This window comes from Larimichthys crocea, chromosome XV (assembly GCF_000972845.2).
Source record: "Larimichthys crocea isolate SSNF chromosome XV, L_crocea_2.0, whole genome shotgun sequence".
NCBI classification, from domain to species: Eukaryota; Metazoa; Chordata; class Actinopteri; family Sciaenidae; genus Larimichthys; species Larimichthys crocea.
Window position 1 is genome coordinate 12,816,093 of NC_040025.1, and position 16,095 is coordinate 12,832,187.

The window sequence follows — 16,095 nt, forward strand, 5'->3', positions numbered from 1 at the left end:
AGATATGCTACTTTATATTTCAACTCTACATATTTCGGAGGGAAATATTCTAGTTTTTTACTTCATCTTAGTTACTTTTCCTATAAGGTTTCCCACACAAACCTCTCAGCTTTCTGTTTAATCAACCGTTCAACGGCAAAACTACAAATGGAGCAAAGTCCAAAAATTGAACAAATTTATGTCACAGAACTTTTTTATTTTTTATCTCATCATCTCAGCCTCTTCGACTTATCTTGTAACACTCTGGAGGGACCCGACCTCGAGGTTTGGATCCACTGAACTGAACTGAACTGAACTCCACCTCGACCAGCTACGACAGTGAAAAGAGACTTACACACTGATGCAACATTAACAGTCCAATCATGTAATATGCCATATCATTTGATACATTTAGCTGATTGTACTTTGACTTAAGTAAGTTCTGGGTATTTCTTTCACAGTTGCAAGTGCAGTACGGCTGCACCTAATGACTGTTTCATTATTGATTATCTGTCGACCATTTTATCCATTGATGGATTAGTTCTTTGGGCCATAAAGTGTTGATCACTGTTTCCAAAGCCCAAAATGACGTCCTTAATGTCTTGTTTTGTCAAAAGCCAGAAATATTCACATTTTTCTTAAAAAATGACTCAAAACATGAATAAATGATCAGAATAGTTGGTGTTTATTGATAGTTGAAGCTGCTCTGGTTGCAGCTACCTGAAAGAACACATTTTCAAACTACAAGTCCAAATAGAAATGTTTACAGGCACAGATGCACCATACGATAAAGCATCACCCGCACTTGACACCTGACTGACAGCAGAGCAGCAGCCCACCGATGTTAAAATAGGAGCCAAAGACTGACAAACACACAAAAGAAAGAACGTCAGCGATAGACTTGGACTAGACCAAAGACCTTGTAAGACCAGCGACTGAAACAAGAGTCAAAACACCCACGAGACAGAGACAAGTCGGAGGTGTAACATTGTTTAACCATCTGTGTTCTCCTCCGTGGGAAGCCGACAGAAAAGTCATGCAGTAATAAAAAAAAATCATATCATATTTTTAAGAGCCGGTCTAGGTCAGGCTTTCGCTTCAAGCAGCAAACTTTCTTATTTTGCCGTGTTCATGTCAAAGAAGAAAAAAAACATCTGACAAAGATTTGCAGGAGGACTTTCAACTTGGCTTCTTGCTGTTTCGACCTCCTTCGGCAGGCAGGTTAAAAGTCACTGGAGCACACAAATGGACAAGATGAAACTCCTGTTTGTGTGTATGAGAGAGGATTTCAATCACTTCCCACAGAGCAGGCGAGTAGATGAGTCGACAACCCAGCTGAAGCATCTTTTAGCCTCTTGACTACCCTCCGCCTGGCTCAGCTGACCTCTGACCTCTGTGAAAAGAACAGAAAACCTGAACATGTGGGGAATCCACACAGGTATATTACATGCAGATTCAGCAATGAACTCCATTAATGAACAACAATAAGACGCAGAGAGCTGGAGAGCGAGAGCGAGTCAGCTTTAATGCGATAGCTGCTGCCGGGATTGTCGGACAGCGCGTTGCGGATTTGAGTCGGACTCTGGTTTTTATATTTGATGAGCTGAGATGTATTCAGCGCATGTCTGCAGATGGTTCAGGAGATTCACCTGCAGAGTTTTTTTTTCTCCTCTCATGTGATTCAATCTTTTAATCAAGTTGAACAGCAAAAAAAAAAAAAAAAAGTCTTGTTCTCTCGGTGCCTCACAGCTGACTGCTCGTCTTATCTCCACTTTTATAAACACGAAGCAATTCCTGTCTTATCTCAGACCTCGTATCTTAACTGGAAATCATAACTACAAGTGTAAACTCCTCATGTCTGTGTCTGTTAACAGTGTTCTGTATCCTTGACAATGCCTGTCACTTATTTGTCACCAGGTTAACTAGCTTGCTGTGCCGGATGACAAAAGATAGTGTTCAGTTTAGTCTGGTGAGTTGAGGCGTTCGTGTCGGTACAGGAGAGGAAGCACAACTTTTTTAGGGGGGGGAGCTTTCTTCCCAAATAAAGATTTAAAGTGGCGAGGGTGGAGCTTAACTTGAAGTGAAGCATCCTCACTGAGGAAAACCTGTTCAGATATATCAGACATCAGACTTTGGAAGCTTCTGTGATGAGACCACATGGTTGTCCAATCTTGCAGTGTAAAACTTACAGTCTCAGAGCTGAATTAGTTCTCAAGTCGCCTCATAGCAGATGGGCAGAGCCAGGTGAGGAGAAGACGCTAAGACACAGACGGAAGAAAGAAAGTTAACTGGCATTTAGAAGAACACATTACATCTGGCAAAAATCGCATGTGCTCAGAGGTCGTTTTGGTTTTAAATAATAAGCTCCTACACAAGAGACTCTGTGTTTTGGACACCTTGTTGTGATTTTCACGTCTCTGAGTTTGCGGACACAAAAAAACAGATCTTTCCTGACAGGCGACCCCATGGGGTCACATGAATAAATTGCCCTCCGTCAGTGCAAGTTTGAAATATGGCGACAATATAGTTCCACAAAAAGTCACGGAGAGGAGGCTGCGACGTAGAAAGTGTCGCCAGAGACTATCCTGTCTGCTGCCTAATGACTGCAATCATTCACGAACCCAAAACCAAGAAGGAACCTAACAGGACATGACGTGAATCTTTGGACGGCATCTACCAATGTTCCGTTTCCTAAAAAAAGTATTAGTGAGGTCTAACAGATCAGACAGTGTTCTGGTTCATCCCAAAGGTCTTGGAAAGGGTTGAGGTATGATCTCTGTGCAAGGCCGGTCAGGTTCTTCCACACCAAACTGGGAAAGGCATTTCTCTAAGAGGCAAAGTTCTTGTTCAAAGTTTTCTCCCCGCAGTGTGAATTAGATTTAGTGAAGCTGGTAAACAGTTAGAGAATCAGATGCTTCTTTAATCTCTGTTTACCCTTCTTTCACTCCGGAGAGAGGAGCAACGCCTCGTTTCTTTCTGTCTGCTGAATATCCTGCAGGCTCAAACGTCTTTAATTTCATCCTGTTTATAGTGAACGCAGACTTCATTGAATTTTTGTAAAGAAAAAAAAATCTTCCAGGGTTTTCTGGCTCATTTTCAGGTTCAAAAATCTGATCGGAAAATTAAACCTACACTGAAATGAAATGAGTTTCTCTGAGGAGGCTTCAGCAAACATCCACTGAGTTCTTGTTTTCTAGAATTCAAATCGCGGGATTAAGGAGAAATCCCTGTTTTTGCTGACTTTTATCTTTTCCCGTCTTTCATCTCGCTGTCATTAAGGATAATCCATGTAAACTGATACAGTTTTACTGAAACGTAAAGTTCTGCTGTTAGGGCGGAGAAAACCTCCAAAAGAGAGACTACAGCATCTGCAGGACGAATCCCACAATGCATTGCAGTATGAAGACAGGTTGAGGTTTGAATCAAGGGCGACTCACCTTTTTTTTTTTTTCCTCCACCGGAGACTCTCGCTCTGCTGTTGATATCGCTCTCTCCATCTACATTTAAATCCACAGCTGAAAAGCAGCAAGGTCACATCTTTATCTGTGCTTGTTGAAAGGCATTCTGGGAACGATGTAGGAAATGTCTGAGGGAGCTGAGCAGAGTTGTGCATGATTGTAGCTCATCACCAAACATAACCTTGATTTTTGTGGAGCGTCATAAATGAGGAGGATTAATTGATGTTTTATTTTAAGATTTCGAGCTGATTAGGACTAATGCAGCCGATGCACGCCTGCTAAATCCTCCCTCCATGAAGGTTATAATGCTGATCAGAGAGGAGTTGATTCAACTTTATGATCTTTTGGAGGATGTAATGTGCTGCTGCTGCTGCTGCGAGCTGAATTGTGTTGGCTCTTTCTTTCACTTCGCCCCTACCTAAAACTGGCAACCCTCAAGTATTGTTGAGTCAACTCATCTGAGTATCGTGTGAAATGCACTCAGTGGGATTGCTTTTCAGCTTTTAGCTGCTCTTCCTCAGAAATAATGCATTTGTCTCAACAATCCATTTCAGTTGAACTCAAGCCCCCCCACAAGGAGCATTCGACAAAGCGTCACGTGACGCATGCTGGTTCAAAAAAGACGTGTCCAACTCCAACTCCAATCATTTGGAGTTAAATTAGGCGCTGCGGTAAATCAGCACAGGGTTGGTGGGTGGTGTGTGAGGGTGGGGACTCTGAATGTTACGAAACAATCCGAAAGAACTTTTTGCTACCTCGCCTCATTCACCATCTGTGTCTCTCATGAGTAAACAAAGCCAGAGCACAACATGAGTGTCATAGTTTAAAGGAGTGGTTGGGTGGTCTGATACTCCCCTGACCTTCCACACCGCAACCTCCAAAATGCACCACCCCGACTACACGAATGGCAGAACCTGCGTTTTGGCCACATCACCAGATTTTGGTCTGAATCTGGGTTTAGGACTGCCACCCGTCTGGTATAACACCATGTTCCATGTTTAAAATAAAGTCCCCTGAATCAACACGGTTCCAGTTTGTCCCTTTGTATCTTTCTGCACGCTCACTCTCACTTGTGTGGAAAGAGAAAGATTTTCACGACACTGAAGTATTAAATCATCACTCGTGTTTGTTGTCATGGTTACAGACATTATACCCCAACTTAAGAACTTCCTGCGTGAAGAAAGAGGCTGGCGGACCACGAGTGGTCGGTCCTGTCAGTGTGAACGACTTAATGATATGATTAATAATTAATATGATTAAATGCAAAGGCAGAGGACGCACCGTGGAGTTATTTTGACAGAGCAAACATTTTCTGATCTGATGTTTCATGATAACTGTACTTTCCTTTAGATTCATGTAGACTGAAACTTAACAAGAACAAACTGCTGCATAAAACTTAAAAGTGTCTACGTTCAGAATCTCATGGCGTTGGACCCTCCGCCAGGTATGATGCTCGCTGGCAAGGTCCCTTTAGTTTCCACATGAAGGATCCGCTCCCATCATGCTCGTCTGTTTCTCTGTGTTCAATGCCGATTAGCAAATGTTAGCATGCTGCCGTGATAAGATGCTGGCTGCGTTTTGCTTTTGATTTGTTGTCAGCTGATTTGATGAATAAGGAAGAATTTCACTCGTTCCTCTGTTTGAAACGATTTCTGAAATATCTTCAGAGGCGGCGGCAGCGTGGACAGATGGACAGACAGGTGGACGGAACCAACAAAGCCTCCGCTTCAGTCCTGCCTCGGCTTCAACCTCGGGCCAGCGCTGCAGATTTTTTTATTTTTTTTTAGGACAATCCATCGGTCGCTGTCCGTGCCAGACCAGATCAATCAATCAATCCTGAGAGAAGTAATTGAATCCGGTCCAAATGGTCGCTCAGCTCAGGTGGTCTGCTGGTGCTGCGGCTAATAATCAGCACGAGTGGCTAACTGGCAGCCTGCATGCTGAATCATTCAAATCCTGTGTGTGTGTGTGTGTGTGTGTGTGTGTCTTTAAGGAGGGGTCGCTTCACTGTTCATTCATAAATGAAGTGACTCTCAGTGATTATTGCTCTTACTTTTCATTTTAATTTCAGGGCTGTCACTCAGTGTCTCTTTAGATGGTGGCTCCCCGGGGTAACGAGCAATTGGCAGAAAGAGAAAAAAAATGTCAGCAGTTCCTCCTGTCAGATCTTTTGAATACGTTTCGATCCGTAGACGTGTAAAAGAACGTCTTTCCCCTCCTTCCTGTCACATGGATGAAGTGTTTTCCAGGCATGTGCTCCTCTCATTATTTATTCTTGTTCTTAAGCATCCCGCTTTGTCCGCTCGCGTCGGCTCCCTTCATCGAGCCTCGCACCAATAATGTTTCTACCGACGCTCCATTGTGTCGGCTTCTCGTTAATTCTGTATTTACAGTTACCTCTTGATTGACAGCTGGCGGACATTTATGATTCTGTCCAGTAACTCTGAGCGGGTTTTTGTGCCTGCAGGTTGTTCACTTTGCAAATAAACAAAAATCTGCCTCATTGTTAAACGGACTCCATGGACAGCCGACGTTTTGACAGGAAACTCGCCGGTGTATTAATGATAGCTGCTAATGTTGTACGGCTGGCGGCTGTCACTGTTACTGGGACACTTAATGGCCGTCTTACAGGGGTACAGCGGAAGTGTTTCTGTGCATCCATGATTAGAACTGTTCGAGGAAAGCTGCTTCACCGTCCTTACGAAAGGGAGGGGAGAATGGCGTCCCACAATTCCTCGTGGCAGCGAATTTTGGCTGTTTCACAACGAGGCATTAAAAAAATACATTAAAGCCCCCAGCAGGAGAGAGAGAGGTTTTGCGTGATTAAAGTCTGATGTTACTTATAGTTCTGTGGTTTATCAGTACAGACAGTCTGTAGTGCCCTTTCAAATGAATTTATGAAACATGAATATCGCACACAGTTTAGTGAAGCGGTCAGTACCTTCCTAAACAGCGCCTGCAGATCATCAGGCAAGTTACCGTCAACATTTCCTTCTTTTGTCATAACGTGATATATGAGTGCGCTGTGAACGGCACAATGCGCTTCAAGAAATGAAAACGAGATGCTTCCTTTTGTTGGACCATCAGATCCATCAGCAGCCAACGGGCTGCATGGAAGATGACATCCTATTTTTCCTAAACACTTTTCCTTGGGTCTGATGGAAAATGTCATGAGGTCATGATAAGACAGAGAGGAGAATTCATCACATATCTGCACTGCTCTGGAATCCAACTGCAGTTTCACTTGAGGACATAATTATGTGTCCGTGGAGATGGACTACAAAAAGTGCATCTTAGATACTTCTACCTGTGTTCATGATTTTAAATAAGAGAGATCGCCGTCCTGTCCACTCATATATTCGCATGTTATGACAAAAGAAGGAAAATGTTTGACGGTAACTTGCCTGATGATCTGCAGGCGCTGTTTAGGAAGGTACTGACCGCTTCACTAAACTGTGTGCGATATTCATGTTTCATAAATTCATTTGAAAGGGCACTACAGACTGTCTGTACTGATAAACCACAGAACTATAAAGTAACATCAGACTTTTTATATCACGTCAAAACGCTCTCTCTCTCTGCTGGGGGTCTTTAAATGATTTTTTTAATGCCTCGTTGTGAAACAGCCAAAACGCTGCCACGAGGAATTGTGGGACGCCATTCTCCCCTCCCCTTTCGTAAAGGACGGTGAAGCAGCTTTCCTTCGAACAGTTCTAATCATGGATGCCACAGAAACACTTCCAGCTTGTACCCCTGTAATGACGGCCATTAAGTGTCCCAGTAACAGTGACAGCGGACCAGTACGAACATTAGCAGCTATCATTAATACACCGGCGAGTTTCCTGTCAAAACGTCCGAGTCCGTTTAACAATGAGGCAGATTTTTGTTCATTTGCAAAGTGAACAACCTGCAGGCACAAAAAACCCGCTCAGAGTTACCGTGGACAGAATCATAAATGTCCGCCAGCTGTCAATCAAAGATGTGAACTGTAAATAACAGAAATTAACGAGACGCGACACAAACTGGAGCGTCGGTAGAACATTATTGGTGCGAGGCTCGATGAAGGGAGCCGACGCCGAGACAAAGCGGGATGCTTAAGAACAAGAATAAATAATGAGGAGGAGCACATGCCTGGAAAACACTTCATCCATGTGACAGGAAGGAGGGGAAAGACGTTCTTTTACACGTCTACGGATCGAAACGTATTCTAAAAGATCTGACAGGAGGAACTGCTGACATTTTTTTTTCTCTTTCTGCCAATTGCTCGTTACCCCGGGGAGCCACCATCTAAAGAGACACTGAGTGACAGCCCCTGAAATTAAAATGAAAAGTAAGAGCAATAATCACTGAGAGTCACTTCATTTATGAATGAACAGTGAAGCGACCCCTCCTTAAAGACACACACACACACACACACACACACACGGATTTGAATGATTCAGCATGCAGGCTGCCAGTTAGCCACTCGTGCTGATTATTAGCCGCAGCACCAGCAGACCACCTGAGCTGAGCGACCATTTGGACCGGATTCAATTACTTCTCTCAGGGATTGATTGATTGATCTGGTCTGGCACGGACAGCGACCGATTGGATTGTCCTAAAAAAAAATAAAAAATCTGCAGCGCTGGCCCGAGCGTTGAAGCCGAGGCAGGACTGAAGCGGATGCTTTGTTGGTTCCGTCCACCTGTCTGTCCATCTGTCCACGCTGCCGCCGCTCTCTGAAGATATTTCAGAAATCGTTTCAAACAGAGGAACGAGTGAAATTCTTCCTCTATTCATCAAATCAGCTGACAACAAATCAAAAGCAAAACGCAGCCAGCATCATTTATCACGGCAGCATGCTAACATTTGCTAATCGGCATTGAACACAGAGAAACAGACGAGCATGATGGGAGCGGATCCTTCATGTGGAAACTAAAGGGCACCTTGCCAGCGAGCATCATACCTGGCGGAGGGTCCAACGCCATGAGATTCTGAACGTCAGACACTTTTAAGTTTTATGCAGCAGTTTGTTCTTGTTAAGTTTCAGTCTACATGAATCTAAAGGAAAGTACAGTTATATCATGAAACATCAGATCAGAAAATGTTTGCTCTGTCAAAATAACTCCACTGTGCGTCCTCTGCCTTTGCATTTAATCATTATTAATTATTAATCATATCATTAAGTCTTGTTCACACTGACAGGACCGACCCACTCGTGGTCCGCCAGCCTCTTTCTTCACGCAGGAAGTTCTTAAGTTGGAGGTATTAATGTCTGTAACCATGACAACAATGACACCGAGTGATGATTTAATACTTCAGTGTCGTGAAAATCTTTCTCGTCATTCCACACAAGTGAGAGATGAGCGTGCAGAAAGATACAAAGGGACAAACTGGAACCCGTGTTGATTCAGGGGACTTTATTTTCCAACATGGAACATGGTGTTATACCAGACGGGCAATCCTAAACCCAGATCCAGACCAAAATCTGGTGCTGAGGCCAAAATGCAGGTTCTGCCATTCATTTAGTCGGGGTGGTGCATTTTGGCGGTTGCGGTGTGGAAGGTCAGGTGGAGTATCAGACCACTCCAACCACTCCTTTAAACTATGACACTCATGTTGTGCTCTGGCTTTGTTTATCTCATGAGAGACACAGATGGTGAATGAGAGCGAGGTAGCAAAAAGTTCTTTTCGGATTGTTTCGTAACATTCAGCAGTCCCCACCCTCACACACCACCACGCAACCCTGTGCTGATTTACCGCAGCGCCTAATTTAACTCCAAATGATTGGAGTTGGAGTTGGACACGTCTTTTTGAACCAGCATGCGTCACGTGACGCTTTGTCGAATGCTCCTTGTGGGGGGCTTGAGTTCAACTGAAATGGATTGTTGATGACAAATGCATTATTTCTGAGGAAGAGCAGCTAAAATGCTGAAAAGCAATTCCCACTGAGTGCATTTCACACGATACAGTCAGATGAGTTGACTCAACAATACTTGAGGGTTGCCAGTTTTAGGTACGATAAGGGGCGACCGAAGTGAAAGAAAGAGCTCAACACAATTCAGCTGCAGCAGCAGCAGCAGCTCACATTACATCCTCCAAAATGATCATAAAGTTGAATCAACTCCTCTCTGATCAGCATTATAACCTTCATGGAGGGAGGATTTACGGCAGGACTGTTGCATCGGCCTGCATTAGTCCTAATCAGCTCGAAATCTTTAAAATAAAACATCAATTAATCCTCCTCATTTATGACGCTCCACAAAAATCAAGGTTATGTTCTGGTGATGAGCTACAATCATGCACACTCTGCTTCAGCTCCTCTCAGACATTTCCTACAGTTCCCAGAATGCCTTTCAACAATGCACAGATAAAAAGATGTGACCTTGCTGCTTTTCAGCTGTGGATTTATAATGTAGATGGAGAGAGCGATATCAACAGCAGAGCGAGAGTCTCCGGTGGAGGAAAAAAAAAAAAAGGTGAGTCGACCTTGATTCAAACCTCAACCTGTCTTCATACTGCAATGCATTGTGGGATTCGTCCTGCAGATGCTGTAGTCTCTCTTTTGGAGGTTTTCTGCCCGATAACAGCAGAACTTTACGTTTCAGTAAAACTGTATCAGTATTTACATGGATTATCCTTTAATGACAGCGAGATGAAAGACGGGAAAAGATAAAAGTCAGCAAAAACAGGGATTTCTCCTTAATCCCGCGATTTGAATTCTAGAAAACAAGAACTCAGTGGATGTTTGCTGAAGCCTCCTCAGAGAAACTCATTTCATTTCAGTGTAGGTTTAATTTTCCGATCAGATTTTTGAACCTGAAAATGAGCCAAAAACCCTGGAAGATTTTTTTTATTTTACAAATAATTCAATGAAGTCTGCGTTCACTATAAACAGGATGAATATTAAAGACGTTTGAGCCTGCAGGATATTCAGCAGACAGAAAGAAACACGAGGCGTTGCTCCTCTTCACGGAGTGAAAGAAGGGTAAACAGAGATTAAAGAAGCATCTGATTCTTCTAACTGTTTACCAGCTTCACTAAATCTAATTCACACTGCGGGGAGAAAACTTTAGAACAAAGAACTTTGCCTCTTAGAGAAATGCCTTTCCCAGTTTGGTGTGGAAGAACCTGACCGGCCTTGCACAGAGATCTGACCTCAACCCTTTCCAAGACCTTTGGGATGAACCAGAACACTGTCTGATCTGTTAGACCTCACTAATACTTTTTTTAGGAAACGGAACATTGGTAGATGCCGTCCAAAGATTCACGTCATGTCCTGTTAGGTTCCTTCTTGGTTTTGGGTTCGTGAATGATTGCAGTCATTAGGCAGCAGACAGTCTCTGGCGACACTTTCTACGTCGCAGCCTCCTCTCTGTGACTTTTTGTGGAACTATATTGTCGCCATATTTCAAACTGTGCGACTGACGGAGGGCAATTATTCATGTGACCACATGGGGTCGCCTGTCAGGAAAGATCTTGTTTTTTGTGTCCGCAAACTCAAGAGACTGAAAAGAGGCGAAAATCACAACAAGGTGTCCAAAACACAGAGTCTCTTGTGTATGAGCTTATTATTTAAAACCAAAAACGACCTCTGAGCACATGCGATTATTTGCCAGTGTAATGTGTTCTTCCTAAATGCCAGTTAACTTTCTTTCTTCCGTCTGTGTCTTAGCGTCTTCTCCTCACTCTGGCTCTGCCCATCTGCTATGAGGCGACTTGAGAACTAATTCCAGCTCTGAGACTGTAAGTTTTTACACTGCAAGATTGGACAAACCATGTGGTCTCATCACAGAAGCTTCCAAAGTCTGATGTCTGATATATCTGAACAGGTTTTCCTCAGTGAGGATGTCTTCACTTCAAGTTAAGCTCCACCTCTCGCCACTTTAAATCTTTATTTGGGAAGAAAGCTCCCCCCCCTAAAAAAGTTGTGCTTCCTCTCCTGTACCGACACGAACGCCTCAACTCACCAGGACTAAAACTGAACAGCTATCTTTTGTCATCCGGCACAGCAAGCTAGTTAACCGGTGACAAATGAAGTGAGACAGGCATTGTCAAGGATACAGAACACTGTTATACAGACACAGACATGAGGAGTTTACACTTGTAGTTATGATTTCCAGTTAAGATACGAGGTCTGAGATAAGACAGGAATTGCTTCGTGTTTATAAAAGTGGAGATAAGACGAGCAGTCAGCTGTGAGGCACCGAGAGAACAAGACTTTTTTTTTGCTGTTCACATTGATTAAAAGATTTGAATCACATGAGAGGAGAAAAAAAAACTCTGCAGGTGAATCTCCTGAACCATCTGCAGACATGCGCTGAATACATCTCAGCTCATCAAATATAAAAACCAGAGTCCGACTCAAATCCGCAACGCGCTGTCCGACAATCCATTAAAGCTGACTCGCTCTCGCTCTCCAGCTCTCTGCGTCTTATTGTTGCTCATTAATGGAGTTCATTGCTGAATCTGCATGTGATTATACCTGTGTGGATTCCCACATGTTCAGGTTTTCTGTCCTTTTCACAGAGGTCGGAGGTCAGCTGTAGCCAGGCGGGGGGTAGTCAAGAGGCTAAAAGATGCTTCAGCTGGGTTGTCGACTCATCTACTCGCCCTGCTCTGTGGGAAGTGATTGAAATCCTCTCTCATTACACACAAACAGGAGTTTCATCTTGTCCATTTTGTGCTCCAGTGACTTTTAACCTGCCTGCCGAAGGAGGTCGAAACAGCAAGAAGCCAAGTTGAAAAGTCCTCCTGCAAATCTTTGTCAGATTGTTTTTTTTCTTCTTTCCGACATGAACACGGCAAAATAAGAAAGTTTGCTGCTTGAAGCGAAAGCCTGACCTAGACCGGCTCTTAAAAATATGATATGATTTTTTTTTATTACTGCATGACTTTTCTGTCGGCTTCCACGGAGGAGAACACAGATGTTAAACAATGTTACACCTCCGACTTGTCTCTGTCTCGTGGGTGTTTTGACTCTTGTTTCAGTCGCTGGTCTTACAAGGTCTTTGGTCTAGTCCAAGTCTATCGCTGACGTTCTTTCTTTTGTGTGTTTGTCAGTGTTTGGCTTTCTACTTTAACATCGGTGGCTGCTGCTCTGCTGTCAGTCAGGTGTCAAGTGCGGGTGATGCTTTTATCGTATGGTGCATCTGTGCCTGTAAACATTTCTATTTTGGACTTGTAGTTTAAAAATGTGTTCTTTCAGGTAGCTTGCAACCAGAGCAGCTTCAACTATCAATAAAACACCAACTATTCTGATCATTTATTCATCGTTTTGAGTCATTTTTTAAGAAAAAATGTGAATATTTTCTGGCTTTTGACAAAACAAGACATTTAAGGACGTCATTTTGGGCTTTGGGAAACAGTGATCAACACTTTATGGCCCAAAGAACTAATCCATCAATGGATAAAATGGTCGACAGATAAATCAATAATGAAAACAGTCATTAGGTGCAGCCGTACTGCACTTGCAACTGTGAAAGAAATACCCAGAACTTACTTAAGTCAAAGTACAATCAGCTAAATGTATCAAATGATATGGCATATTACATGATTGGACTGTTAATGTTGCATCAGTGTGTAAGTCTCTTTTCACTGTCATAGCTGGTCGAGGTGGAGTTCAGTTCAGTTCAGTTCAGTGGATCCAAACCTCGAGGTCGGGTCCCTCCAGAGTGTTACAAGATAAGTCGAAGAGGCTGTGAGATGATTGAGATAAAAAATAAAAAAGTTCTGTGACATAAATTTGTTCAATTTTTGGACTTTGCTCCATTTGTAGTTTTGCCGTTGAACGGTTGATTAAACAGAAAGCTGAGAGGTTTGTGTGGGAAACCTTAATATGAAAAGTAACTAAAGATGAAGTAAAAACTAGAATATTTCCCTCCGAAATATGTAGAGTTGAAATATAAAGTAGCATAAAATTAGTAAATGAAGTCAGTTACTCTCTGAACATTTGGTCCTGGTCTTGACTTGACCCCCATTTGGACTCAGCTCAGACTTGACAGCTTCATGTGATGTGTGATTACGGGAAACATTTTTGCACATCAAATTCTCATTTTTTTGCGTTTTATTGCTTATTAGAGACACTTTCCTGTCACCGTGGTTTCAGCTCGCATCCACGATGAACTGACAAACTAACGACGTGTGAATCAAGTATCAAGATGTTAATTGCACTTCAGAAAGTTATTTTTTTTTTTACAATATAGATTAATTTGTAGAGACTACTTCGGGAACCTTTCAGATTCAACTCAACACGTTGTCTCGCATCAAGTGAACGTGGCTCCGGAGGGATTTTAATTAAATCAAAGCACATATCTCGTATCATATAAAGTGAATACGCACGGCTCAGAGCACAGGAGAGGACATCGGGGGGTGGAATGCTTCTTTTAAAGATTTTTGCGTGGAGGAGAAAAAAAGAAGATTCAGTTTCAAGATTCAGGAACATGACAAGCAGCCAGAGCAGAGGAGCAGCGGGATCTGAACCACAGAGCTTTGATTATATTCCTGTCAACATGTCAGGACCGTGACAGGCAGAGGAACCGGGGACACAAACTGTACGTTAGAGCTCAGGCGACCATATGCAACCATCCAAATTCTGTCACAGTCGGGACGAGAAGGGCAGATGGGCAAAAAGGCTCATGGGAGAGTTATTCATATTTCTACTGTCACTGTTGTAAGTGTGTGAAAGTGAACGCTGCACATTCAGCTACGTGGAAACTGAATCTCACTTTTTTTTTTTTCTTTTTTTTTTTTTCTGGTCGACTCCTGCACATTTCTGCCAACCAGTGCACGAGAAGGAAAGGTAATATTACACACACACACACACACACACACACACATGCAAATGGACGGGCATGCATGCACGCACACGCAGCGAGCACGCACACACACACACACACACAGATTGGGGATGCAATGCTCACATGTGCACCGCGCACATATTAAAAACACACCAGCAGGTATGCACGCACGCGCTCACGCACGCACGCACGCACACACGCACGCACACCCCTCTTGTTCCCAACAAGGCACCCCAGCGGGTCCTACCTCCAGACTTGCCCCAGCTGCAGGACATGGAGCACGGTTTGAAAGACCCACATGCAGACGGTGCAGCACCTCCGGGGGGCCCCGACTCTCCCCGCCGTCGCAGGCGGGGCAGAGGACGTGTAAACCGGGGTAGCATTCGCGGCGTTCCCCGTCACCGCGCACCCACCGCGCTGGTCGCTGTCCTTGGTGCTTAAAGTGTCGCCCGCCGTGGCCGCTCCGACTGCCGCGCCTGCCGCCGCCGCCGCTCCGGTCCCGCTGCCGCTCGCTGTTCCGTCCCCGCTGCTCAGATCCGAGTAGTCGTACACGAACCACCTGAAACTCAATACCTGGACGACAGCCGAGGGCACCACGACGAAGACGAGCGTCAAGCCGAACCACCAGTAGTCACCTCTCAGGTAGTAGTCGGCGGCCAGCCACAGGTCGGTCGCGCCGTCGGAGAAAAAGACGAGCAGGGCGCAGAGCACCCAGCAGCAGTCCAGCATGGTGTAGGGTTTCCCGCCGGCGGCGCTGCAGCGGGGCCGGGCGACGGGGTTCCCCGGCTCCGAGAGGCTCCTGGGCGTGTTGTCATCTTCCACAGACACCGCTGCTCCATCCGACTTAGCGGCCATGTTGGTTAGGATAGGAGAGAAAGACGGAAAAGAGGTGGGGATACGGGAGAGAGAGAGAGAGAGAGAGAGGGGGAGCGAGTGAAGGGAGGGGGCTGGAGAGAGGGAGGCAGAGATTACATCATAACCAGCCTCACCATCAGCCAATTAATTGTGAGGCATCATTACTAACAGCGCGTTTAACACCATGACACCATCAGGACGTTTCAGCGCGCACAGACACCATCCTGCAGACAATTACCTTTTTTTTTATTTTTTATTCTCCCTATCATTAAATCTGTCCCAGGCACATTACAGCGGCTCTGCAGCAGCAGCAGCAGCTCTGCTGCACGACAGGACTGCTGTTAAACTCATATGAAGGTGCTTTCAGTTCCTGCACTGTGTTTTGCATCCTGTCGACTATTTTCTGCACAATAAATCCAGACAGCGTGTTCAGAAATGTGCTGTGCATTGACTCCAAATCACGACCCTCCTTTAATAGATGACAGATTGTGGGACAATGAATTCAAAAAGTAGCTCACAGTCACATTTTTTTTTCCTTCTTGGGTTTGCTGAGGCTGACAGATGTATGAATTCATATGAGCTCTTCAGTAAAACCACAGGCTGCTGTCTCCCCGGAGCACAAAGGTTAAAGGGTTCTCGTCTCTCTGCATACAGTCTGCATACTTGTGGACATCGAGGGTTTTATTTCTTTCTTCAGAGGAAGAAGCCGTCGTCTGCATGTTGAGATGATCTGTTACAGTAGAACTGATTAAAGCTGCATCACATCATGGAGGAGAAGTCTCAAATAAACCCTCAGAACTTCATGTCACCAGGTCAATGACATTTTTATTTCTGATTTTATAGTCATGACGTGAATAACAAGGTATGTCCAATACAGTATACGTCACGTCAGGTCACCCACAGGTTTGTGAAGCTCAGTGTGGTGGCTCTGGGCATCCTGGTTAATCCAAAATTTGGCAAAGAACCACCAGGCTGTAAACATGTTTATATCTGCTGTGATGTTGGACATTTGAACATGGGGACTT

At 44.2% G+C, this 16,095-nt stretch overlaps 1 protein-coding gene across 1 annotated transcript in view; it reads right to left on the reverse strand.

The window, feature by feature from the left end:
* xkr7b (XK, Kell blood group complex subunit-related family, member 7b) overlaps window positions 1-15,647 on the reverse strand; it is a 76,068-nt gene extending 60,421 nt beyond the window's left edge. The window contains exon 1 of the mRNA XM_019266528.2: window positions 14,463-15,647. Within this exon, the coding sequence (XP_019122073.2) occupies window positions 14,463-15,070 (608 nt within the window). The 5' untranslated portion in view covers window positions 15,071-15,647. The remainder of the gene's footprint in view (window positions 1-14,462) is intronic.
* Window positions 15,648-16,095: the final 448 nt, after the last annotated feature.